At 41.1% G+C, this 27,222-nt stretch overlaps 3 protein-coding genes across 3 annotated transcripts; all 3 read left to right on the top strand.

The window, feature by feature from the left end:
• The first annotated feature begins 579 nt into the window (after positions 1-579).
• Positions 580-3,399, top strand: LOC145254544 (uncharacterized). Its single transcript, XM_080113070.1, has one exon. The coding sequence runs from the start codon at positions 580-582 to the stop codon at positions 3,397-3,399; it is 2,820 nt and encodes a 939-aa protein (XP_079969196.1).
• A 36-nt stretch (positions 3,400-3,435) lies between these two features.
• LOC145254543 (uncharacterized) lies at positions 3,436-4,059 on the top strand. The gene has a single exon (XM_080113069.1). It carries the CDS (start codon positions 3,436-3,438, stop codon positions 4,057-4,059), a length of 624 nt encoding a protein of 207 aa, XP_079969195.1.
• Positions 4,056-5,951, top strand: LOC145254542 (uncharacterized). The gene has a single exon (XM_080113068.1). The coding sequence runs from the start codon at positions 4,056-4,058 to the stop codon at positions 5,949-5,951; it is 1,896 nt and encodes a 631-aa protein (XP_079969194.1).
• The last annotated feature ends 21,271 nt before the right edge of the window (positions 5,952-27,222 follow it).

The raw sequence follows: 27,222 nt of genomic DNA, 5'->3' as shown, positions 1-27,222 counted from the left end.
TTTACATGTCCTGATTTTTCTAGGCTTATTAACATGAACCACGTGGGATAATCTTCACGGGACTCAGTGAATAAATTTCCCGCATTCTGCCAAATAATTTACACACCCTGTTAAGAAATAATTGCACCTTAGCCGAGATTACGGATGTTGCTATGTGCTTTAGTTATTGCCAGTGTTATTACCTGAAATGGTTATTTTCCTCCTATCGGACAAGATTTGGGGAGATACCATTTCTTCTGTCAAAAGCTTGAGAAACGTTATATAGGATTATCCCTTTATTGGAAATAATTTAGGGTTGGTTCTGCTCAAGCTGTTAACTTATTCTTCGTATTATGTTCACCAGACTGTATCTGCCTGTCCTTTTTTTCTAGATATTATTTCCCATTTTGGGATAGTCTTAGTTCTTTTGGTTGTTGCATCATTCTTTTTGGCGGGCTTTCTGTGCGCGCCATCTTGTCCTGTTGGCTTGATTGGTAACGGTTGGCGCCATTTTGAGTGACGTCATAGATTATGTGGTAGCTCTCTCTCTCTCTTTATCTCAAGTATTGATAAGTTAAGTGAGAATTAGTTGAAAATAAAATGGCTGCGACGCCAAAGGATGTTCTGTTGAAGAAGTTGAAAATTAATAAGAATAAAATACTTGTAGTGCTAGAAGCGATAGAATCATCTCGTGAAGTGGGAGAGGACAAATATTCTTTATGTAAAAATCAGGATGAAGAATACTTGTCGAACGCGGCATTGTTGGAAGAACAGTTAGTCGATATTTATTTAAATGATAATGTCGAAGAAGACATTGTGGAAACTTTCTCCAAGGATTGTGCCTTGTTTAGATTACAAGCTCTGGAGAAATTGGCTGGATTGAGACCTGCCAAAGTTGAAGAATCGGAGACCTGTTTGAAGAAGAGTGATAAAGTCAAGGGTGTAAATATTACCCCTTCTATCGTCTGTCCTAAATTCAATGATAGGGACTTAAAGACAGATAAGCTAGCCTTTTTAAATTTTCACCGGGAGTTCCTGAACTGTGTATCCAGTTTGGATAGTGTCTCGTTGAGATTGGTCGTGTTGAAAAACCATCTCACGGGTTACGCCTTTCAGATTGTTAAACACTTATCGATATCGGACGAAAATTACGAGATTGCATTAGAGTTGCTTTCCAACGAGTTCCTAGATGAGAGTTGTGTTGTGGACTCAATTTTCTCGTCCTTGTTGAATACTGATCGTTTGTATAGTAATTTGGACGTGAAAAAATTCTTGACTGACGTGAAGACGCAGGCATACGAATTGAAGAATTCCTTCAGTATTGATTTTCTGGAATGCGGTACTCCTGGAAATCGATTGTTGGGTCATATCGTATTCGGTAAATTACCCGTTACATTTAGAACAGAATTAGTGCACAAAGTGAACAATAATTACCCTTCTCTGGAGCAGATTTTGGATAACTGTACTGATATTATTAGAACTCTTGAGCTCTGTAAATATGATCCTGGGAGTCGTAGACCAGACTTCTCTGTAAAAAGGTCTAATAACAAGTTTAAACCTTCCTTACCAGATAAAAGACCCTCCACGTTGAAGAATTTCCACATCAAGACATCTAAAGTCAAATATAGATGTTGTTTTTGTAAAAGTAATGATCACAAGGCTCATATGTGTAAATCCTATCCAACGTTTAAGGACAAGTTGAGAAGGTGTAACGAGTTAGTGATTTGTTCTAGATGCGTCAGCCATCTCCATGGGGAAAAAGACTGTCCTTGCAATGGAAGGGAGTCTGAGCTGTGTTGGTCTTGCAATAGACCTGGGCACCATAGCGTTATGTGTCCCATGGCGGTCAAGCCTACTGTTTCTTCTAACGCTTGTTGGATGACCAGTAGCTCGTCCTTATTACCTGTAGTTAACATTTCGGTTAATGTGGGGGGCAAGGATGTGTCCTTTAACTGTTTGGTAGATACCGGCAGTGAGAGATCTTACCTCTGCAAAGGACTTATAAGAAAGATTTCCATGTCCTCACCCATGAAAAGTCGCAGATTTCTTATAAAGACCTTTTTGGGTAATAAAGTAAGAGACCTGCAGGAGATAGATCTCTGTGTGAAATTTCAGGATGAATCAAGGCAAGTTTCATTCTTGTTGGATGAACACTTAGACCTGTCCTTTAAAATTGAAGGATTAGGCGGTGTGATATCTGACTTGAGAAAGGACGAGGTGAAATTGGCTGCTGATTTCTCGTGTATGAAAAACGACATGCTGCCAGTCCATGGTCTGATTGGTATTGATGTAATCAAGTTTTTGGGCCCCTTGCAGCTAACCCAATTTAAAGACGGATTTGCATTTAGTTCGTCTCAGGGAATGATTTTGTTTGGAGACGTTTCGGACTTCAAATCCTGTTGTTCTGTGCGGGAGCAGGCTGGCTTGAATTACAATCGAGTCGTAGGGAAATTTTCGTCGTGTAATGTTACTCATGTATACTTTGTTTTGGAGCCTAAATCGAATCATTTGGATCCTTGGAGTTGTTTTGATGAAGCGGCAGTGGATAGGACCATAGAGAATATGTTCAATCTCGAAACATTGGGTGTTACAGATGAGGTATGCAGTAGCTACGATAAAATAAAAATAGCCGATTTTCGTTCGTCTATTGAATATCGTGACGGAAGCTACTATGTAAGTTTACCTTGGAACCTAGATAAGTTGAACGAAGTTCCGTCTAGTTATAATGTGGCATTAGCTGTCTTAGACAAAGTAGTAAATAAATTGTCTGACAAAAATCCGTACTCTGATTATTGCAAAGTATTTCTTGATCAGGAGAACGAAGGCATAATTGAGAGAATTCATGTGCCTCCTTCAGAATTTGCCAAGTACACCTGGATAACCCATCATCCTGTCTACAAAACTGAATCACAGTGCACAAGAAAAATAAGGCCTGTGTTCAATTGTTCATTGAGAACGGGTGGTAAGCCGTCCCTCAATGATTGCGCCTATACGGGTGTGAACCTGTACACTGATATGCTAGAGCTTTTGTTCAAATTCCGAACCGATACGTTGGTTCTATTAGCGGACATTAGAAAAGCGTTTTTGATGGTCAAATTGAAGAACGAATTTGACAAGAATCGTTTCTGCTTCTTTTTGAAGTTAGAGGACGAGCTGGTCTGTTTCAGGTACAGCACTTTGATCTTTGGATTTGTGTCCAGCCCATTCATTTTGTGTTATATAGTGAAATATCATGTAGAAAAACATGCCGCAGGACCCTGCCGTGACATGCTGTTGAATAACTTCTATGTCGATAATCTGGTTAAAACACACCAGTCGCAGTCTGAATTGCTGAAGTTATATGTGGAAGCAGTAACTACCATGGAAAAGGGTGGCTTCGAATTGAAAACTTGTAGCAGTAACAGCGAAATAGTTTCGTAATGTATACAGTTGGACAACAATGGTTCCTCTCACGGAATGGTGTGTGAGAAAGTCTTGGGCTATACGTATGATCCGATGTTGGATGAAATGAAATTAAGTAGCGGAGGTGTTGAGAGAGTAGTCTCAACTAAAAGAGACATGTTGTCTGTGAATTCTTCGATCTTTGACCCGTTGGGTCTTGTGTTGCCTATTACTATAAAGGGAAAAATCATGTTGAGCCAAGTATGGAAGTTAGGTATAGGCTGGGACCAAGCAATTCCTAATGATATATTATCTCTTTGGAATAGTTTTCAAAAGAGTCTTAAGGACATTCAAAGCATTGGTTTTAATAGATGTTCGGTTCAAACTGATTTGCCGGTAATCTTGATCATGTTCTGTGATGCTTCAAACCGTGCTTACGGAATTGTCGAATATATGTACCAACGAGGAAGGGCTAACTTATTTTTTGCAAAAGCTAAAGTGGCTCCCTCTGTCAAGAGAACCCTTCCTACGTTGGAATTGTTGGCTGTATTTTTGGGCATTAAACATGTAATTATTTTGGTTAAGATGTTCCCGAATTTGTTCAAGGAAATCATAGTGGCTGTCGACGCACAAGTAGTGTTGTCGTGGTTATTGTCAGAAACCATCAACACCAAGTGTCAGTTTACGAGAAACCGATGAAAGATATCAAGTCTATGGTTAACGAACTGACAGATAAGGGTTATACGATCAAGTTTAGATATGTGAATACTGTAGAGAATCCAGCTGATCTGGTAACAAGAGGTGTTCCTCTAGACAAATTTACTAAAGAGAAGGAATTTTGGTTAAGCGGCCCTGTATGGTTGCGGGGGAATTGCCTGGAATGGCCGGAGTACACTTTGGCTTGCCTTAGTGAGAAGAGTCGGGAGTTGACCACGGCATACACTGGCTGTGAGGTGGAGACTGATGTTGTGCCTGTGATAAAGTTGGAAAGATTTTCCGTTCTCTCTAGGGTTATCAGGATTCTGGCTATGGTTTTTAAATTCATTGCCAAGTTGAAAAAAGTTAAGGATGTTGACCCTTTGGTCAGGGCCAAGCTGTACTTGGTCATGTTCGTACAGAACCAGTTCTTCAGGGAAGAGAGGAATTTCTTGTTGAACTCAAGTGAGAAGGAAGTGCCTAGGCTGGTAGCCAAGTACAATCTATTTTTAGATGAAAGAAATATAATTCGTTGTCGTGGACGAATTGATGGTTGCCTCTATTTTTCGGATGAGGTGAAACATCCTGTACTGTTACCCAAGTCTAGCCATGTTACTACATTGTTTATAAGGGATTTTCATGTCAGGTGTAAGCATTTGGGCATTGCTGCGACTCTTGAAAGGTTGCGCAATGCTGGATTTTGGATTCCTAAAGCTAGGCAGGCTGTGAAGACTGTTCTGGCTGATTGTGCCACTTGTAAAAGATACAATTCGTTGTCCTTTAGATATCCTAAGGTCACCAATCTGCCCAGGCACCGTGTAAACTTAGTCAGGCCCTTTGTACATACGGGTATTGATTTTACAGGTCATCTGTGGGTGAGTGAGGGTGAAGCTGTCAGGAAAATGTACATACTTGTTTTCACGTGTTTTAATGTGAGAGCAGTTCATCTGAAATTGTTGCCGGATGTGTCTACTTACTCTGTAGTATTAGCCTTTTTCAGATTCTTTAATTTGTATGGTGTACCTACACACATCTACTCTGATAATGCCTTATCCTTTGTCGCGGGTTGTGATATAGTGAAGAGGGTATTGTTGGCGGATGAATTTGGAGGAAGTCTTGATACGTGTAGTATAAAGCATCATACTATCCCCTTATATTCTGCATGGTTCGGAGCTATGTGGGAAAGATTGATCAAAACTGTGAAGAATTGTTTGTTCAAAGTTGTGGGAAGAGGTAGATTAAACTATTTTCAGTTGCTGACTGTGTTGTCGGACATGCAGAGATCAATCAATGATAGACCTTTGACCTATCGCTGTTCTGACGATAATGGTTTGGAAGTTATTACTCCCAACGCGTTCCTACGTTCATATCCTGGAAGTGCTGTGTTTCTGAATTTTGATGAAGAGATGTCTTCTATTGAACCTCCTAGTAGGTCAGATTTAATCGATAGTTTAAAATATCGAGAATCCATTTTGAATAAGTTCAGGTCTATGTGGTATGAACAGTACTTGATGAGTTTGAGAGAGTTATCTAGTGATTTGTACCAGTCTAGTTTTGATAACAAGATAAAGGTGAATGATGTAGTGTTGATAAAAGGTTTTAAGTCTAGACCTCACTGGAGTTTGGGCAGGGTGATGAAACTGACCCAAGGTTCCGACGGATTGGTGAGATCTGCCTTGATTAAAAGAGGTGATACGTTGCAAGAGCATTCAATAAAACATTTATTCCCGTTGGAACTTTCTATAACTCATTCTTTCCAAGCCCCTGCTGCAGATCAAGGTGATGATTTGCCTGAAGGTGAAAATGTTGTGGAATCAGTTCGTGAGGATCAGTCTAGACCTGTTAGACATCAGAGATCAGTTAAAGAGAGAAATCCTGATTATCTCTGGTATTAGTTGGAATATGTCCACCTTTTTCTTTTCTCTTTTTCTTTTTTGTTCGGGAGAGTGTTAGAAATTTAATTTCTTCCTTCTTTTCGTCGTTGTCTTTTATCTTTCCTCCCTTTTTTCCTTCTTTAACTTTACGTCTTTTTAACGAGCTGCTGCTGCTGCTGCTGAAAGAATCACGCCACAATTGGTTCTACTAAGAGATACTTTTCCCGCGAAAATTCAACAAGCGAAAGTCAGTTTTGGACAGAGATTCCACGAGGGTAACACGCAAGTTACGAGCTCTGGTCCTACTCAGAAATTCAAGTCTTAAAAATAGTAAAAGTTATTTCATTGTTCATAGGAATGAATAATGAGTTTCAGTAAGACTCGAATCAAGTTGGTTGACTCGAAAAGAAAAGAAAGAATCAATTCTAAGAAGAATTGATCTATAAACTTGACGCACGAGATGCGATTAAATGTCGGCGCGTGGAAACCAAAATGTCTTTCCATGTTGTAACCAGTGAGAATTTCATCTGACAAGAAGGACGAACGAAGGTTTTACCAAACAACATTGAGTTTTCAAATTCAAGGATTATTTTCAAAAGAACTTTCAAGGATTCTGTCACTGAAGTGAGGACAGATCGATTTGGAGTGGCGTGAAGAAAATATATATGTGAAAAAAAGGACTCACACACATATATATAAAGATAAAAAAGAAAGGTTAAAAAAAAACGAAATCATTGTTTTACGCAGTAAGTTCTCTTATTCTAATTTTCTCTTATTTCTGTACTCTCTCTCTAGTGTTAATTAAGCCCTTAGTGCTTGCCATAAGGACTTTTTTGGCAGTCGAATTGGTGAACATATAAACTTTTTTCTCAATAATTGAACTTTGCAGCTTTGCTGCCTTCTTTCCCCAACCCTTATGCTTTCTTTTTCCCTCAATAAAATGTCAATATTTTTTTATTCTTAAAAGTATTTCCTTGTCTTTATTTTTACATGTCCTGATTTTTCTAGGCTTATTAACATGAACCACGTGGGATAACCTTCACGGGACTCAGTGAATAAATTTCCCGCACCTGTTGCTAAGAAGGCGACTCCCCAAAGGAAGACGATCCGATACGGGTGAACATGTCGAAATTAAAGGCATAGGCGGAAAAGTCACGAAAGTCCCAATCCATCAAATAAACCTCGAATCGAAATGGATTTCGAAAATGATAAAAATAGGGGTAGTCGAAACTCTACTGATCGAGGACGTGGATATGCTTTTAGGAAACGACTTAGCTGGATCCAGAGTAATGGCTACGGGTATACTAGAACAGAGGGAGGTCAGAAAATGGGCGCCAAAAGCGAACCCAAATCAGAAAAAAGCAGGAGAGGTGATGTGCGCACAAACTCGAACACGTAGCAGAGAGGAGGAGGTGGAGGAGGAAAAACATAGGCAGCCAGAGGAGATGGCGTGAGAATCAGGAGAAAATTGCGGGAAGATCAAGAAAAGGCGCAAACTACCGACAAGAAAGGAAGATGGCGAACACAACATCTTACGTGATCAAACCACTACGGAAGATCTTATTGAAAAACAGAAGATGGATCCAAGCCTTAAGAAATATTTCGATTTAGCCAAAGGGAATATTGAAAAAGATAATAGCACCTCGGAATATCATATCTGCAATGAGAAGATGGAGACCGAAGAATACCCCTGATATCGAAGACTGGGAAAATAGAGATCAGGTAGTAATACCTCAGGACTACCGGGTGCTTATCTTAAAAACAGCACATGAGATGCCGTTAGCGGACATTTGGGGATAAATAAATCTTACGACAAAATAACTGGCCAGGGATAAAAAGAGATGTAGTAAAGTTTTGCAGCACATGCCATACGTGTCAGATAGCGGGAAAGGCTAATTCGAACATACCTACAGCTCCATTACAACCTATACCTATCACCGGCGAACCATTCAGCAAAGTGATCATAGACTGCGTAGGACCCCTACTCCGAACAAAGCAGGGAAACAAATATATATTTACAATTATGTGCACAACATCCAGATTCCCAGAAGCTATACCATTAAGAAACATATCATCTAAGAAAATAGTTGGAGCTCTGGTGAACTTTTTTTACAAAATTCGGTTTGCCACAAGAAATACACTCGGATCAAGGATCAAACTTCACTTCCAAGATCTTTCAACAGGCCATTGAACAACTGGGCATCAAAGCGATTCGAGCAAGCGCATATCACCCTGAATCACAAGGAGCACTGGAAAAGCTGGGGGGGAAATTGGATCACTTGGGCACAACAGAACGGGAGGAGTTATTGAAGCTCATCGAAAGTTTCAGATGCTTATTTGGAGACGTGCCTAGCAAATCGAAAATAATAAATAAGTCGTACTATATCCGAAAACGTTATTTAAGAAAAAAATAAGTTTTCGGCCTTTTTAAGGGGGGGGGAATGTGACGTCAGAGCAAAGCGAACATTCAATCTCTCTACTTACTCTCTATATATATCTCGCTATCTCTCTCTCTTCCTAAGACCTAATCAACCAGACAACCCCCTCTCTCTGTAAATGATGTGGGGTGGCAGTCACTTGGCTGAGGGAAGTGGGGCAGAGGTTGGGTGTGAATATCACCGTAACGAGCGGAAATACATCGTCATGGCAACCAGACAGCGAACATTTGTGGCGGGAAAAGCGGATCACGAGGGATTTGAAAATAAGAAATAAACAGTTGGCGAAAAGAAGCAATACAGCCCAGTGTACAAACATTATCTCCGAGAATCAAACCTCATCGAAGATTGAGATTTGAATCAATTGAATTGCGGATTATTATTCAAATACGATCATATTGTCGATTGAACTCAACATTTAGTCTGATTGAGATTTGAATTAATTAAATTGTGGATTATTATTCAAATACAATCGTATTGCCGATTGAACTCACATATATTCTTCGTTGGAATTAAGATTCAAGGAAGAGATAGACTTTCACCATCTCAACTTTTTTCTTGGATATCGTGTTTGTGAATTTATGATCCGTGTTTACCCTAACGGACAAAACAGCTAAGTTTGGCCTATCTCATGCCAATATCTTTTCTTATCCACAAACTTTTCCACACATTATATCGTAATTGCATGTCGCATACATCCCCAAAGATACGTCTATCTCACTCATTCTTTTTATCGGAACTTCTTCTTCTTCCTTTTTGATATATAAAAGTCTTTATTGAATTTTAAACTTTGATTGAGTGTTTGTTTCGTCATTCATTGCTCTGTTGTTCCATTCCCCTTAATGATATATTTCGCTGGTTGATCCGACATCCGACGATTAACCAAAGATAAGGATGAGACATTGGATATCAAAAAAACTAAATTAATGTGTCTCGATCTGATTGCCAATCAATTCGGTCATCCATTAACCGGGTCGTGACAATATATATGTTGTTTTGAAAAAAGAAAAACCGAATGAATTTATGAAATGATCAATGTTTCGTCCCTATTGCAGAGGACATCTTCAGGATATCAAAAGGAAAAATGCCAAAAAAAGAAAACGATCCTAGACCATATGAAAATGAAAAGGAAACAGTGTTAGAATCCTACCCATATCGGGAAGGAAACTATGTGTGTGTATGGGAAGGTTGGGTTGTTCAATGTCTATATATACACTTTTAAAAATACGTTAAATAAATATGTACATTTTTTTTTCTCTAAACTTATTCATTTTGTTGAATTATTTAAGGATTAAGGAAAAACGGTTAACCAGGATCTGTTTTGATATTTCGTTCTTTGATTATTATTTTCCGTATACTAGGGGCTAAATGGTAGAAACTCATCCTTTGCGTAATAGTATTAGTGTTTAATATTAGTGCTGACTCTAAAAGTCTTCTTTTAGCTCTATCTATCACGCATTTTATAATTTTCGCATGATCTAAATTAAATGAATGATCGTGTTCTTCACAGTGGCAAAAGAGTGCATTTAGGGCGTTACCATTCCTTATATCTCTCCTGTGTTCGTAAAGTCTTCGTAAAGTTCATAAAGTTTCAATTTACGCTGTGTCTCACCTATGTATGCTTGTTGGTAATTGTTACATAGGATGGAATATATACCGACATCGGATATGAGGGTTTTGGGAGAGTGCTGGTAGTTTTTAATGTCTGTTTTATTGTTGTGGAAGTTGTTTGTAACAAGTGATATTAAGTCTATTAAGACTGTCGTAGATTTCTGTATGTTTAGTGTGGGTGGGAATGAAAAGATGTCTGTTTAATAGTGAGGTATTTGTTTTATTTTTCTGTCGATTTATATTATAGTGTATTTTCGTAGCCTTTTCTTTGCGTAAGAAATGAAATAGGATGGGTACTGTAGTTTTTTTAAAACATTCGTAATGTATTGAATTTCATCATTAAGATATTGGGGGCTGCATATTCTAAAGGCATGCAAGAAAAAAAACAATAATCATGCCAGTCTTTATTTTATCATTGTGGTGCGAGTAGTAGTGAATATAATCGTTTTTGTGTGTGGTCTTTCTATGTACTTTGCGTGAGCCTTTTCTAGTCTCACACAAAAACACGCTATATTACTTGTCACATATATACGCACACACAAACATACACGCGCATGTCCACACACACACACATATATTCACGTTCGTGTACATATACTCACATTCACGCTAACATACGCACAGATGGACGAAATCACTTCCCTTTCAAAGGAAATCCACACATGCGCAAAAGACCACCGGAAACAATTATAAAAGCAAGAGACAAGCTGTTTGTTATATTGGTTTTGTAGGTTAACTTTGTTGTTACTGTGACATTTTCATACTTCGCTAGCGATCGTTTTCATATTTGTTTATGTTTTGGAGACTGGCAGGAAACAAGCTCAGCATCGGTGCAGACATATGGGTGTCTCGCTTTCATTACTTACTTTACCTCACTATTTATTTATTGTTGCATATGTACATTGTTCATATGTCACTGTCTTTACAATATGTCTCAGGAGCGTTATGTTCTTTTGTATTGCAGGCTGTACGCTGGGTTTAAGTTGGGTAAAACTTGGTCTGCACAACCAAGTTTCCTTACCCCACAACAATTTACTCAACTTAAACCCAAGGTACAGTCAGTCAAAGGAACATAACCCTTAATGAGTCAAAAACTATAAAATCTGTGAACTCCATCAATGTTCTTGGGTACTGTGTGGGGGAGGGAGTCATAAGGCCAGATCCTGAGAGACTTCGTCCTTTACAGGAGCTTCCAGCACCATCAAATGCTGGATCACCATCAAAGGACACTAGGAATGTTTGCCTACTATGCTAAATGGATTCAAAACTTCTCGCAGAAAGTACAACCGTTGGTGAAAGTAAGAAAGTTTTATGACCTTCACCTTCACCGAGGTGAACGATTTATATGACCTTCACCAAAGTGCGCGACTTGACACACAAAAATAAACCGCCTCTTAATCACCTGCTAACGCACGCGTCACTGTAACGTCCAATGACAACAACAACAACAACCTTCTCACTCGACCTGCCTTTATACCACTATCTCAATCCCTTCTCTTGCGCATGCGCCTGTAGATTCCTGACAACCTCGAGACTTCCGCTTATAAAAACCCAAGTTTTGTTGTCGCGCATGCCTATACAAGGCACAAACACGTGGGCGTTTGTTGTGTTGGTAAGTACTACACTCCCCCCTGATCTGATGATCACATAGAGTGCACTCCGGGGGTGGCCTCTTAGTTCGTTGGCTTCTGCGAAGGGTGGTATTTACACTCTCGGATTCAGGTTCTGGTTCTGGTTCTGGTTCTGGGTGTGGTTCTGGTTCTGGTCCTGATCCTGCCTGATCAGACGAACTACAACTACCACTCTCTTGCTCGGTGACCTCACTCATTAGCAGCTCATCATCTGATGATTCATCGCTCTCTGTAGTTGTGGGATGTACTTCACTAGCTGGGCAAAGATCGCGCACATGGCGTGGGGTTCCATCAACAAGGACCGACTGCTGGCTGACCACTCCAGATATTCGTCCTCGCTTGAACTTGGTGGTGCACCGGTTTCCAGGGGGTCTAACCCAAACTGGATCCCCTACCTTGTATTTGTTATGACTCTCCTCGTCGATTGGTTGGACAGTGTCAATGCCCTTTATCCTAACACGGTATTTGTGTATGGCATTGGTCGGTGCTGTTGTTAGTGTCTTCCCATCCTTTGGTGTGATGTTATACCAATACGTGGCCTCCGTAATGGTGCATTGCTTTCTGGCAGCAATTCTCTTGATGCTGCGATGGCTCCTCTCAGCAATGCCATTCCCTGATGGCACATGAGCACATCGCAGTCATAGTCGGACACCCCACTCATTCAACAACTGCCGAACTTGGTGGCTACAAAAAGCAGCATCGTTGTACCTCTTCCGGCACACCTCGCTCAGAAAAGATAGATGACAGTTGGCGGACAACATTCGCTGAGTCCTGCCTGGTCATTTGCCGCCACACCGCAAAACGAGTGGGTCCACAGTCGATAAGGGTTAGAAAGGGCTTACCACTGTAATGGGTAATATCCATCGCTAATCGTTGCCACACATGCTCAACTTCCAATCGCCCCTTCTGGCATTGCTCAGGTGCAGGATCGATAGACTGGCATGCCTCACAGTGCTTGATGATCTGCCTGACATCCGCCCTTGTCACTGCCGGGTCCACACGCCTCACAAAATACAAAGTTCTTTTGATACCTGGATGTCCACTCTGCACATGAATTCTTTGTATTTGGCATGAGCTAATCGCGCCAACTGCGCAAGATCGAGCAGTGAACTCCACGCCTGTCTTCACAGCTTCATACCACTTGTGAGGCACACGGGTTAGTTGGTCTGCACGATTACAGTGTGATGCCACGAGCGTTACACTCACCGACAGGTCATACTCTGATACCAGACTCTTCAGGGTGTTTAGCCTCCGCCGGATTAACATCTCACTGGCTGCCTTAGTACGGACTCTTGTTCGTCCCGAGAGAGTGTCGGATACCCAGTGGTAGACGCAGAGAGAATCCGTGTACAAGTGTAACTTCTTCGACTGCCATTGCAGTGCCAGATTTAAACCCTTCACAACAGCATCCAGTTCCGCCAGGTTGATGTGTTGAGCATCATTCACGGGTCGCAGCCAGCATGCGTCTTCAATTACATTTCCACGTTGCTTCAATAACACTCCCAATGCCAAAGAACTAGCGTCAACCCACACATTCACAGTGTCCCCATCGACACACCATTCTCCACGGGCAGGATCCTCCTTGTTAACTCTCTCTAGGGTTTCTGTCGTCATCAGAGTTAGAAGAGCATCATCAGATACATCATCCCAACCTGTAGTTACTAAACTTGCCCTGCGTTTGATGACGACCACAGCTGCTCAGAGCTAGCCACACGCTGGTAAGTGACCAATAAGTTTCCCACACAAGGAAAAAATAGTCCGCCGCATAATAACATCAGGGATGGTTGGAATCTCACTGCCACGCCTCCATCGTAAGGTACCATCTTTCCCGCAAACGTCCAATCCTAATACCCATGCTCCATCCCTCAGACGTTCGGGATCCTTGCACTTCAACCCGAATTGAGCTAACTTTTCTCTGACGTGCAACGCAGATTGTACGTCTTCATTGACGTACACATCATCAATATAGGCCGATGTTGCGTCCTCAGTGGTCTTTTCCTGGGACAACACTGCATTTACGATGGTCTTTATGATTTGCGGTGCCACATTCAGCCCAAAGCCAAGCCGAGTAAGGCAGTATCTCTGACCCCGGAACCACACTGTCTGGAACGGCCACAATGTCTCATCCACTCGCACCTGCAAATAAGCCTTCCGCAAGTCTACTATAGACACATTGGAGCCCTTCTGGCGCCATTCTCTCAGCTTTCTGGCGCACACGTCAGCATCGGCAGTGTACGTCTCAATGTATCTATTGAGTTCACGATAGTCCAGCACCGGACGAACTTTTGATTTGTTATGCTGGACTACCGCCATTAAGGGAATCAGACCCTTGGGTGGTCCCAGCTTGTTGGGGTAGGGGATCAGCCATCCATTCTGGATCCATGCCTCAAGTTCCTTCTCGTATTCATTACGGGCCTCGTCGGGTATCGAGTACTCTGCAATGCTATTCTTGAGTTCGGTTGGCGCCCTTCCTTCTGTCCACTTCCACGATGCAGTCCATGCTTTTTGGTGAGGGTCGTAGTCCACCTTAAAATCAGGCCGATCAATGTGAACTGCAGCACACACTGGGGTTTCCAAAAATCGCACAGTCCTATCTCTTCCAATAACCACTCCCCCCCCAGTGCCTTAATAGCATCATATCCCAACAGTACATCGAATCCCAGCAAATCCCCTCGCATCACCAGCACATTAATGTCTGCGACCACACCAGAGTCTGCGTGGACTTTGACAGTTCCGGCTCCACAGCAAGCTTGCGTATTGCCACCTATTGTGGTTACTTTGATGTTCTGCTTTGTCCAGTTGCGACACAACTTGGCACTCATGATGGTGTGTGAGCACCCGGAGTCGAGAAGAGCTGAACAAAGCACTTGGTCCACGTACACATTTATTGTCGGTTGCGCCTCAATTAAATCTTGTCCGGGGAACAGGGCGGCGCTGACGTCCTGCCCCCTGATGCATTTTCCGCACAATTTTGGGATAAATGTCCATAACTACCACATTGGAAACAGTGCGGGCGCCCCTGCCCCTTGTTAATACAATTTCTTGCAATATGGCCTCGCTGGCCACAGCAGAAACATCTCCCATTGGTCGTGGGTCTCAAACTGGGACTCTTTTCAGCATTAGTCTTGGCTGCCTGCGCCATCATTACAACCGGTTCCCTCAGGTCCTCCTCATCTCTGATAATGGCTCGAGCGTGTTCTAACAAATGTTCCATGGGCATTACAGATACGCTGGTGGAAGCCCTCAACAGTTGCTTAACATGGGTGGGAAGGCCGGCCACAAACGCATACGCCAGTATTTGCTCTGACACTCCATTGCCAAATAGAACTGCAAGTTTCTTCAGCTCCGCAAAGAAGACGTCCACGGTTTCTCCTGGCATGAGCTTCCTAGTGGCAAATATTTCGTAGGCCGTACAGGGATCTATGGCAAATGCCTTGTATAAAGCATTTTTTATACAGGTAATATCAGCCTTCTCCACGGCACTAAGTTGCTGATATACTTAGGGTGCCTCCAGCCAATCTCAGGGGAATCACGGTATGCACCCCCTTTACTTCACAGAGGTTGCAGGTCAGCTCAACCCTTTCGACCCAGTCAACAACAGAAGTGGATCCGTCGAATTCGGGTATCAGTTTTAAATCAAACTTTGCCCCAGCCATAGTTGTCCAGGAAAAGAGACAAAATGAAATAGCCGAAATAGCTTATGACCTTCACCTTCACCGAGGTGAACGATTTATATGACCTTCACCAAAGTGCGCGACTTGACACACAAAAATAAACCGCCTCTTAATCACCTGCTAACGCACGCGTCACTGTAACGTCCAATGACAACAACAACAACAACCTTCTCACTCGACCTGCCTTTATACCACTATCTCAATCCCTTCTCTTGCGCATGCGCCTGTAGATTCCTGACAACCTCGAGACTTCCGCTTATAAAAACCCAAGTTTTGTTGTCGTGCATGCCTATACAAGGCACAAACACGTGGGCGTTTGTTGTGTTGGTAAGTACTACAAATTTCCACTTGATGAAAAAGCACTACAAGCATTTAATGAGCTCAAAGGTAAACTAGAGACGGCCACTCTTCACTCTGTGGATGAAAACCTGCCCTTTGAGGTTGAGTGTGATGCATCTGATGTTGCTTTTTCTGCAGTACTCAACCAGGGAGGCAGATCTGTTGCTTTTATGTCCAGGACATTACAAGGGAGTGAGCTGCATTACCACATAGTCGAAAAGGAGGCTACTGCTATTATTGAAGCAGTAAGGAAATGGAACCACTTCTTAGCACGTCGTCACTTGAACCTTGTGACTGATCAAAAAAATGTTTGCTTTTCTGTGAAAAGAATTTTTTTTTGAAAGTTTTTTTAGGTTATTTTGCCAGGGAATGTTTCTTGTAGCAGAGTGTTGGTACGGGTTTAGGTTCTTCCAAGTCCCAAAACTACCGACCAGCTTTAATAATTACTAAACGTACAACAAGTATAAACGACAAGAATTTATTAACAAACATGAAAACATGACAACACTGCAATTCAGAACATTAAGGTAAAAAGATTACTCACTTCAATAGTGGGGTTTACGGGAGGAGTGAGGACTGTATTCTAGAGTTGTACTCTGCCTGTCCAACATTGTCTTTTAGGAGAAGAACTTTTTGCGTCCGTGCCTCATGTGTACGGACTCTCCTCTCTTTCCTCAAGGGACCTCACTCCTTACCCTACATCGGTAATCCGGTGCTCTTATTTATTCCCCTACAGTACTCCCCCCCCCAAAATACAGAGTACCTGAAATAAATGGGCAACATTTTTAATTTTATTTAAACCGTCACAAAATTTTTTAAATGTGCTGGCCATCTGACATGTCTACCTGACCGTGTCTTTTTCTTTTCTACTTTCTGAAGCGTCATATCTACCGGCATGGCGTTTGGGGGTGATACTTTCAGATATGTCTCTTCCAGTGCTGCGGGTTTTAACCTGTCTACCGAAATGTTTTGTTCCTCATTCTTGATAAGCACCTTGAAAAACTTTTTTTTTCTCTCCACAACCTTAAAGGGGCCACGATACGGCGGTTGCAGGGAATGCCTCCTTTCCGTATCACGGATAAAGACGTGCGTGCAAGTCTCTAAACCCTTAGGTACATATGGGACCATGTTCCTATTCGAGCCTGAGGGAGAATATGCCATCTTGGCCATTTTTGTTGTTAGCCGGTCGACAAACGCTATCATGTCCATAACTTTTTTGGTGCTTCAAAAAAATATTGTGCTGGCAACCGCAATGTGGTTCCATATAGAGCCTCCGCTGCTGAGCACTCCATATCTCTTTTCACCGTTGTCCGCAGTCCCAACAATATTAGTGGCAGATGTTCTAACCACCTTGTATTGTCCGTAAGCTGTGCCCGTAAGGAGGCTTTCAGACTGCGATGTAGTCGCTCGACCATGCCGTTTGCCTGGGGGTGATAAGCCGTGGTGTGTATACTCTTGGTGCCCAAAAGTTTTGCAAGTTTATGAAAAAGGTTTGACTCAAACTGTCGACCTCTGTCTGATGTAACATTTTGTGGTACACCGAATCTGGCCACCCAGCCAGCAGGGAATGTCCTGGCAGTTGTGTATGCCGTCATGTCTGGCATCGGTAGAGCTTCAAACCATCATGAGAATCTGTCGATACATGTCAGCAGATAGCACTGACCTTCACATGTCGGAAATGGTCCGGTGATGTCGATATGAATGTGCTGAAATCTCTCATCTGGAACTGGAAACGTGCCTAGAGGAGCCCGCGTGTGACGACCGACCTTGGCTTTTTGACACTCCACACACGTTTTCGCCCACGCTCTTGTATCAGCTTTTATTCGCGGCCAGACATATCGGTCTGTTAGTAGCCTTACAGAGGCATTGGCCCCTGGATGCGATAGACTGTGTACTGCCTTAAATATATCTTTGCATAGCGATGCTGGAACGTATGGTCGCAGTTTGTTTGTGCTTGTGTCACACACAACTTTTGTGTGGCTGGTAGGGTTGGTAATTGTCACTAGGTTCAATGAAGTTGGATTATTCTGCAGGAGATTTTGTAAATGTTCGTCCTTCTGTTGTTCTTTAGACAAGGTGTCGACGTCAATTGCCGGCTGCAACAGGAAGGAATTAATTCCCCGCGATAAGGTGTCTGCTGGGATGTTGTCTGCTCCCTTGATGTGTTGGATATCCGATGTCAATTGAAGGATATAATCCACCTGGCGAATCTCTCTGGGAGAATATTTGTCCGAGGAAGACTGTAAAGCGCCTAACAGGGGTTTGTGGTCCGTGAGGATATGGAACTGCTGACCTTCCAAGAGCTGCCGGAAATGGCGTATCGCGGAGAATGCAGCTAACAGCTCTCTGGAAAATGTACTATAGCGTTTCTCAGTCTCTGTTAATTTTTTTGAGAAAAAGGAAATGGGTTTCCAGTCCGCATCACATTTTTGTTGTAGGACCGCTCCAATTCCAATTGCGGATGCATCCACTGCTAGGCACAGCTCCTGGTTGGGTTGGATGTGAGACAATTTTGCAGTCTCCTGCAACATAGCCTTGATCTTGTTGAATGCTTCTACCGCGTGCTCTGAAAATACAATGTCACACTTCCTCACATTTGTCAACAAACTTGTTAATGGTAAAAGTACTTGTGCACAGTGAGGTAAGAACCTACGATAAAAGTTTATCAGCCCCAAGAATTGACGCAGCTGCCTCATTGTGGCAGGGATAGGGAAATTTTGAATGGACTTGACCATCTCTGGTGATGGGGATATTCCCCCCTTTGAAATATGGTGTCCTAAAAAAATTACTTCGGATTGACCAAAAGCACATTTTAATGGGTTTAGGACTATCCCATATTGCTTCAAACGTTCGAAGACCTGTCGCACATGACCGATGTGTTCCTTTCTAGTTTGGCTAGCAATAAGTACATCGTCAATATATGCACAGACGAATGGCAAATCTGACAACACCTGGTCTATGAACCGTTGGAATGTTTGTGCTGCATTCCGCAACCCAAAAGGAACTCGCATGAACTCGAACATCCCGAATGGGGTGATGATAGCCGTTTTAGGAATGTGTTCGGGCTCCACCGGTATTTGGTGATATGCTCGAATTAAATCCAATTTTGTAAAAAAACGGTTATTTTGAGCCACTGCTGTCACGTCCTGGACATGTGGTACTGGGTATCTATCTGGTTTAGTGACTGCATTCAGTGCTCTGTAGTCCCCACATGCCCGCCATGTGTTAACACCTTTGTTGACAAGATGAAGAGGTGAAGCCCATTTGCTCTTTGAAGGGCGAACTATGCCTAACTTCATCATTTGCTGAAATTCAGCCTTGGCCGCTGTTACCTTTTCTGGTGCTAAGCGCCTAGCTTTGCTATGAACGGGCGCACCCTTTGTTTCGATATAGTGTGTGGTGGAGTGTGGCAAAACGTCCCTATGGAAAGAAGGCACTGAAATTGAAGGGTATTCCTTCAAGAGACTCAGAAAATCGTTATCCTGGTTTGCATGTGCCACTGCTGGACACAATGGAGTACCAGTCCTAACTACCCCACACGCTGTGAGATGCGTTTCTGGATCTTTCAGACACTGGCCTGTTATATCCACCACCAAACCGAACGCCTGTAAAAAATTGGTACCTAAAATAGCACTGTCTACATCCTCCACTATAAAAATGTGGGTAAATGTTCTATGCAGGCCTAAATTAAGGTCCATACACTTCTCCCCATATGTGTGTATTAACGAGCCATTCACAGCTCGTAGTGTGAATTTACAGAGAGGGGATTTCTTGTCAGCTGCAGTCGCAGGAATGAGAGACACCTGTGCCCCGCTGTCCACCAAAAAGGATGTACCTGAGTTTTTGTCCACCACATACAATAGGCGGCCTGAACGAGATGCACCGACAGTTGATGCCGCATTCTTCTGTCGGTTTAAGCTTTTCCCGAACTCTTGTAACTACACGGTGGGATACAGGAATTTGCCTTCTCCCCAAATCTCTTGTGCTTCCAGCAAATGGTCCTATCCTGCCTCCGTTCTCTGGAGTGGCTGCGCGCACCCCCCCCCCTCCGCCTTTGCTTATTCTCGAGGGTAAGTCTCGCGATGTCCTCCGCCATTTTGTTCATGCGAGCTTCCAATCTGGTCTGTCCCTCCATTAGTTTGGAGAGTAGCTCGTCTTTCTCCGAACGGCAGCCACCGCTGACGACCGTGTCGACATTATATCGGCAATATGGTCGGCTATCTCAGCCACTCGTTCCACTGGCATAGATTCATCTTGTGCAGCTATTACCACCTTATACTCGGTTGGTATGCGCTGTAGGAAGATGTGTTTGACAATATTATTGTCCATTGTCCCTTCAGCCAACTTCTGCAGGTGCTTTAGAAACTGTGACGGCGTGCTATCCCCCATCGTTTCCTGTTCTAATAATTGTGAGATTCGCCTGTGTGCTGAAACTGACACAGCAGTTGTCACTCTTTCTCGTAGGGTGTCATATGGTTTCTCCGTGGGAGGAGATATAATTAGGTCTCTCACCTCGACGATAACATCCTGAGGTAATATAGTCGCCACATGGCAAAACTTTTCAGTCTGTCCTGATATCGTTTTCTGCCGAAAATATAAATCTAGCTGTGCGAAAAACAAAGCAGGGTCATTCCGTACATCCGTTGGAATCAGACTGAATGTGGGCGACGCCATTTCACATTTATTTATGATTTTTATTATTATTATTATTATTTATTTTTATCTTATTTATTTATTTATAGCGACAGTTAGCTAGATGACACCGTATAGTAGTAATAGTAGGGACAGAGCAAGAGGAAGACGAAGTGTGACGTAGTGTTCACATCAGCCAATCACGAGACTGGCGCCGCGTGCAAATTGAAGAAGACGAGGTCGGCCATATTTGTTGTGCGAGAAAAATGTGAATATCCCGATGAAAGGGTAACGATACTTGTATAAAATAAATCTCGGCACAAAAGCGTAACTAGTCATTATTTTTTTATTTTTTTTATTTTTAACTTACGTACGTAAATGTTTTGTTTATTTATTTTTAACTACTCTGACGCCGGGATTCATGTTATGGATTTTTTTTTTTTTTTAAATAAACTTTAATTTTACGCATTTTCCTTTTGTTATTAAAACATTAAAAAAAAAACGTTGCTTTGCGTGTTCTATGTTGCTAGTTGGGGTCACCACTGTTGGTACGGGTTTAGGTTCTTTCAAGTCCCAAAACTACCGACCAGCTTTAATAATTACTAAACGTACAACAAGTATAAACGACAAGAATTTATTAACAAACATGAAAACATGACAACACTGCAATTCAGAACATTAAGGTAAAAAGATTACTCACTTCAATAGTGGGGTTTACGGGAGGAGTGAGGACTGTATTCTAGAGTTGTACTCTGCCTGTCCAACATTGTCTTTTAGGAGAAGAACTTTTTGCGTCCGTGCCTCATGTGTACGGACTCTCCTCTCTTTTCTCAAGGGACCTCACTCCTTACCCTACACCGGTAATCCGGTGCTCTTATTTATTCCCCTACAAGAGGATATTTTCGCCATGTGTGTAAATGGAGTCGAGTTAACACATTTGTTGTTGTTGTTGTTGTTGTTGTAATATGCGCGGTGCGTGAAAAAGGCAGACAGTAAGTAATAGAAAAAGGTAGCATGCAAAACAGTGAAAGTGCAAGACAGGTATTAGAATTTTTCGTACACTAAGAAAGTGTAAAGTTTTTTTGTAGGCTGGCGTTTTTTTTTTTTTATATGTAGCCGTTGTGAAAGAAAAGATTGTTTTTTTTTTGTTTTGTTTTGTTTCAAGGTAACGTATCAAGTTGAAACTTTTTATCATTTTCCGTGAAAATGTGGGATGTATTTGAAATGAAATGTATTTCCGATAAAATGTTTTTAGCTTTGTTCATGTGACACGTGTTTTTGAAAATGTTTCAACTTTGTATTTTATTGTGTTCGACGAGTCTTTCTTTTCGGCCCTGTGTTAGAACAATGTTCTAGAGAATTTGCAAGTGATAAGTAAGCGACATTTGGAGATTGTTTTCGCTCATCAGTGTAAAATGGCATTTTCTTTGTTTGTTTTTTATGCTCCTTTGTTTTGTTCGTGACGAGTATGCGGGCAAACCAATTTTTTTTTTTCTTTAAGGAAAAAAAAAATTCTTCAGCAATGTGAAATGTAACGATACTGAAAGTTTGTTGTTTTTAAGTATAACGCAAAATAACCGGAAAGTTACGTGTTCCAGGGTCACCAAATATAGAAATGATTAGATATCCGACAGTTAGATCTAGGTCAAACCTGTTGAACAAGAAAGAAAGAGACAGGTGTTCTTGTGAGAAGATAGAATTAATATCATGCCGGCTGGTTGAAGAGAATGGTTCAGTGTTCGTTTGCTGTTAGGCAGACCAGCGAGAAAAAGAATTAAAGGTTTGTGATTTCGCCTTTTATATACTCGGTCACGTGACTGAGAGCCGGCTTGTGATTGGACAAGCCAGTGAGAAATGGATTTCAAATCTCAAAGTTGTGAGAAATAGTCTTGGCCTGTATGTAGCGGCTGTCGGCTGCTATACATGTACCCAATCAAATAACATTATAAATAACACCGTAAGGCGGGGTGAATTCCGGATTCTACTGTATACTGCAGACATTAAAGGAGGGCAGGAGAAAAAAGAAAAAGGAAGAAAAAGAAAAAAGAAAAAAGGAAAAAGGAACAGCCAAGTAAATATCATCAGTGGGGGAAAGGAAATCATTAAATAAAGACTTCTTCATCTAATGATTTTCTAGTACCTCCCTTTCTTCCCCACTGATAATCTTTAATATACTCGGCTCTTCCATTTTTTCTTTTTTTCTTTTCTTTTTCTTTTCTCTCCTGTGTAGAGGTGGAATAGAACCCAAGGCGCCCAGTTACAAGACCGGAGTAGTCTTGGCATCACACCCCCATAGAAGTAGACTCGCCCGCTTGCATGAGAGGCGAAAGCAGGCAACTTAAACAAGACATTAATGGCAACGTCGTCTGGCCAACACTTTACATGGCGTCGGCGATATAGGAAACCTGCTACAAACAACGTTGGAATATGGAAAAACAAACACAGTAGACATTACTTCAACTGATCCTCGAACTACAGCAAGAGAACATCGTCCCGCGAAGAGATGGAGGACAGTCCCGCAAGCCACTTACAAGGAACCCAGCAGACCTACCATAAAACCGAACTCAAGTGATGGTGACTGGGCGATATTCATTGAAGTTAAGAAACGAGCTGAGAACGGTCTGTTCCCCAGAAGTAAACCAGATGTTGTTCGACATGGTAGGAGCAGAAATACTGAACTCCGTCATCGAAGAACAGCTGTTATGGCGCATAAAGCTATCAGAAGCCTACACAAAGAAGTGTACTGGCAAGAATTCCACTCGGCAGAAGGAGGGGGAATCGGTTATGGACTTCATGGCACGACTTCGATCAGTCGTAAAATTCTGCGACTTCTCAGTGACTTGTCCGAATGGGATAGGATGCGGTCGGAAAGGCAGCTACTCCAACGATATGGTAACAGGACAAATGGTGGCAGGGCTGGCAAACCTGGAGCATCAAAGCAAGGTGCTGTCAGAGGCTGTAATGCTTACGACATTGGAAGAAAAGTTCAACAGGCTTGTCAGCCTAGAGACCGCAGACAAGTCTATCTCCCATCTCCACAGTAGTGGATACTCTATTACAATGTACATACAGAGGTTGGGCCGCAGGCAGTGGCCTCAGGAGAACCAGACCGCATCAACTCCAAGAGACACTGAACCCTGTAAATGGTGTGGGAAGAGCTCACAACATCACGGCTCAAAAGGACGAGGGGGATGCCCAGCAGCAAAGATGACTTCAGGGCCGTGCTTAGTGCCCCCGCAGACCCCGCAATTGCGGGGGAGGGGGGGCGCAAGGTCCTTGTGGGCCGCAAGGCTCTTTTTAACATCTAAGGACTAACTTGAAAATAATTATCATATTTGTACGTTGAAATTTATCAACTCGTCTTTCTCTCGCTATCAAATATTATATATATATATATATATATATATATATATATATATATATATATATATATATATGTATGCATATATTTGTGTGTGTGTGTGTATGTGTGTATATATATATACGTATATGTATATTTATTTATATACATATATTTGAAGAGGCCTTTCGAGGCCCCATCCATTTTTTAGAAATGAATTTTTAAAAGAAATAGATTATATATATATATGTTTCAACATAAAAAGAAATGTAAAAGTTTCAGACTTAGCGGCGCCGTTGTATTAGTTTATGGAATCTTTCAAAGTGAAATGGGTGAAGGGTTGGTTATTTTTTTTTCCACTGGAATCATTTTGACGTCCTTGCAGAAATCGAATTTTTTGTTAAGTGTTTTTTTTTTATTTAGATTTTTTTTTATTTCTTAATGCTTATTTCTTTTATGGTTTTAAATATTTTGACACATTGGATTCTTCTACGCATGCGTGATTTTATTTACTTTAATTTTTCATTAGCAGTCTTCGTTTTGTCCGTAACCCGTGATCATAATACGCTACTATATTTTACATTTTTCTGATCAAGTTTACTTTTCAAACTAAAAAAGACAAAAAAAAAAAAAAAAAAAAAACTGAAAAAGAAATTTTGGCTTTAAAATAACCGTAAGTGGATTTCAATTTTCTTTTTTATTCTATTTTAAAGAAATTTAAAATGAAAGACTAAATACTGGCAATAGACGTCCTTTTTGCCAATACGAATATATTTTTTATTGAACTGTTTATTTGAATTTTCAATGAAAATCTTTAGATACATATACATTGCTGTTTGAAACCCTATTTGCAAATTAACGCCAATTCCTACATACAGTTTTTTATACACATTATTACTAATGTTCTTTTTTTTACCTCGAGCTTGGATTCAATTCACTTGGCCTGTAACATTAGTGACAGTACACAGACACTTCGTTACCTGTTATATCAGTAACATTTATTTAACAAAACAGCGTTAATCAAAGATCACATACTTGTTTCCATTTCCGGTAGTGGATTATTTGTTTTGCTTGATAGTATTCTAATTATTATTGAATATTGAGTCTAATCTAAAATGAAACGTGCTCACGAATTCAGCGGATCCCAGAAAAGAAAGTTGAAAATACAGAGAGTTGCAAATGCTATTGAAAAGGCTCACAAGATATCTGAATTTTTCTCTTCAAACATCTCGCAGTTACATATACATAATAACACTGGCGTTGACACACAATCCGTTTCTGATTTTGAGTCTAAAAGTGGAGTGCCAGATGAGCAATGGCCCACCCATTCAACGTTCGAGCATACTGATCCAAGTTATGTGCCTTGTTGTGTCTCTGATGATCCTGCTGATTGGAAAGAATTAAATGAAACACAGCGTATTAATTTGGTTTCGAAGGGTCCCGTCCAGCTGACAGATTATGATTTCCCATTAAACCAGGAAAACCCATCACGGAAGTTTTCTGAAAAGAACTATTATTTGACACTAAAAAATAATGAAACTGTTAGACGTTCTTGGCTTGTTTACTCGAAGTCTACAGATCGAGTTTTCTGTTTTGCCTGCCGTTTGTTCAGTAGTGAAAGCAAAAGTCGTGGGGACCTGTCTTCGGCCCAAGGATTTGGTAACCTGTGGAGCCGTCTGTCAAAAACTCTGAAGACACATGAACAATCAACTCATCATAAGGAATGCATGATGGTGTGGCATGATAAACGGTCAGGCAACTCTATTGACTTACAATCTAGTAAACTGATTCAGGAAGAGCAGACATATTGGAGAGCAGTTTTATTTCGTTTACTCAATATAATTCAATTTTTGGCTGAGAGAAATTTAGCTTTGCGTGGCACAAATGAAAAGTTTGGTGACACCAGAAATGGAAATTTTCTTGGAGAAGTGGAGCTAATAGCAAAATTTGACCCTGTCTTGTCTGAACATGTTAGACGCGCTAAGAGTCATGAATTGAGTGATCATTATCTGAGCAACCGCATTCAGAACGAACTTCTCGAACTTCTCGCTAAGTCAATACGGGACAAAATCATTTCCAAAGTTCTTGCATCAAAATATTATAGCATAATACTAGATTGTACACCCGATATCAGTCACACAGACCAACTAAGTATTGTTCTTCGGGGAGTTGAATTTAAAGAAGGATTTGGAGCGAAAATTTTTGAACACTTCGTTGAGTTTCTTGATGTGTATGATACAACTGGAAAAGGCCTTTTTGACAGCTTTAGTATGCACAAAAAGAAGCTCAATGAGAAAATGAAAGAAATTTACTTGAGTAAATGAACCAATGAACATCTTTGGCACATACGTAGCCGGGAGCTCTTGTTCTTTAAAAAAATATGCATGTGTGAGTATGCACATTAGTCCCCCCGGAGAAAGAAAGTAAACATCATGACACCTCATGTTTAACTTGATATTTACTACGTATAATTACGGCTTGGTAAGTAAATAATTACTACAGTCTCTCTTATTAGTGATTGATGTAACTATTTAAAAAAATAATATCATTTATCGACGGTTATTCAAAATTATTAACTTTTCTCTGCTTGTTTACAAAAAAAAATGCAAAATGGCGACAAATTTGAATTTGTAATATTTACGTTTGTAATTTAAATTTTAAAATACTTAATGGTGATTTGGGGGAGGGGCTTTTCTTTGTTTTAAAGTTTAATCTCTTTTCTTTAAATTGAATTGGTTATAAAGTAGTATTTTTCAATTTTAATATTTTTTTCTAAACGTTTAAACTTGAGGGGGGGATAAAAATGCTATTTTTTGGACACGCCTAATGCAGCAATAGCGCATTTATTAATTATCTTTTAAGTGAAATACTTTAACCAGATAACACGCTAAAAGTATGAGATAAATTAACAACAAAAAAATTAATGCATGTTTTCATAAGTTATTAAGTTTGTATCTATGTGGGGACTGGGGATGTAGAGGCTTTTTAGTGTTTAATGACTTTCTCCTAGATCGAGACATTTCAAAATGACTTGGTTACTTTTAATGTTGTTTTGATTTAATTCGTCCCCCCCCCCTCCTCCACCATACCAACACTTTTCGAAATAAACTCCTAAACTCTAATTTTGGACAGTATATCTAACTTTCTGTAGCAAAATAGTTTTAAAATTTGGGTTGACATTTTTTGAAAATCCCTTAAAAAAACTTCTAGGAGATTGAGAGCCCAAACGCCCCTAAATGACTATAAAAATAGCTGCGAACTACTAAAAAGTAACTAATGGTTTTAAAAAGGTTAGCTGCAAAACATCAATTCTTCGATTTCTTCGTTTTTTTTTTTTTTTTCATGATTACGGAATATCTGCGTTCTTTCAAGAGCATGTTATTCTGTTTAAAGTACCATTCATTGTGGGTTCAGTATGTTGAAGGGGGGGGGGCGGGTGCGCAAGATGAATTGTGTCGGTAGGGACGGTAGGGGCCACAGAGCGCATTTTGCGGGGGGGCCGCAATGTTCCTAAGCACGGCACTGGATGACTTGTTACAATTGCGGCTTGATCGGACATTTAAAAAGAGTCTGCCGAAAACCGAAGTAGGGGTTCAGCAACAGATTTACAGCGGGAGTGGTCTGAACAGA

Source organism: Euprymna scolopes, chromosome 30 (assembly GCF_053919585.1).
Source record: "Euprymna scolopes isolate OS-2025 chromosome 30, ASM5391958v1, whole genome shotgun sequence".
NCBI lineage: Eukaryota > Metazoa > Mollusca > Cephalopoda > Sepiida > Sepiolidae > Euprymna > Euprymna scolopes.
This window is presented reverse-complemented; position numbering and strand designations above follow the sequence as displayed.

Excerpts from the sequence above, each read along its gene's own strand:
- LOC145254542 (XM_080113068.1), top strand. The coding sequence starts at position 4,056 with ATGAAAGATATCAAGTCTATGGTTAACGAACTGACAGATAAGGGTTAT.
- LOC145254544 (XM_080113070.1), top strand. The coding sequence starts at position 580 with ATGGCTGCGACGCCAAAGGATGTTCTGTTGAAGAAGTTGAAAATTAAT.
- LOC145254543 (XM_080113069.1), top strand. The coding sequence starts at position 3,436 with ATGGTGTGTGAGAAAGTCTTGGGCTATACGTATGATCCGATGTTGGAT.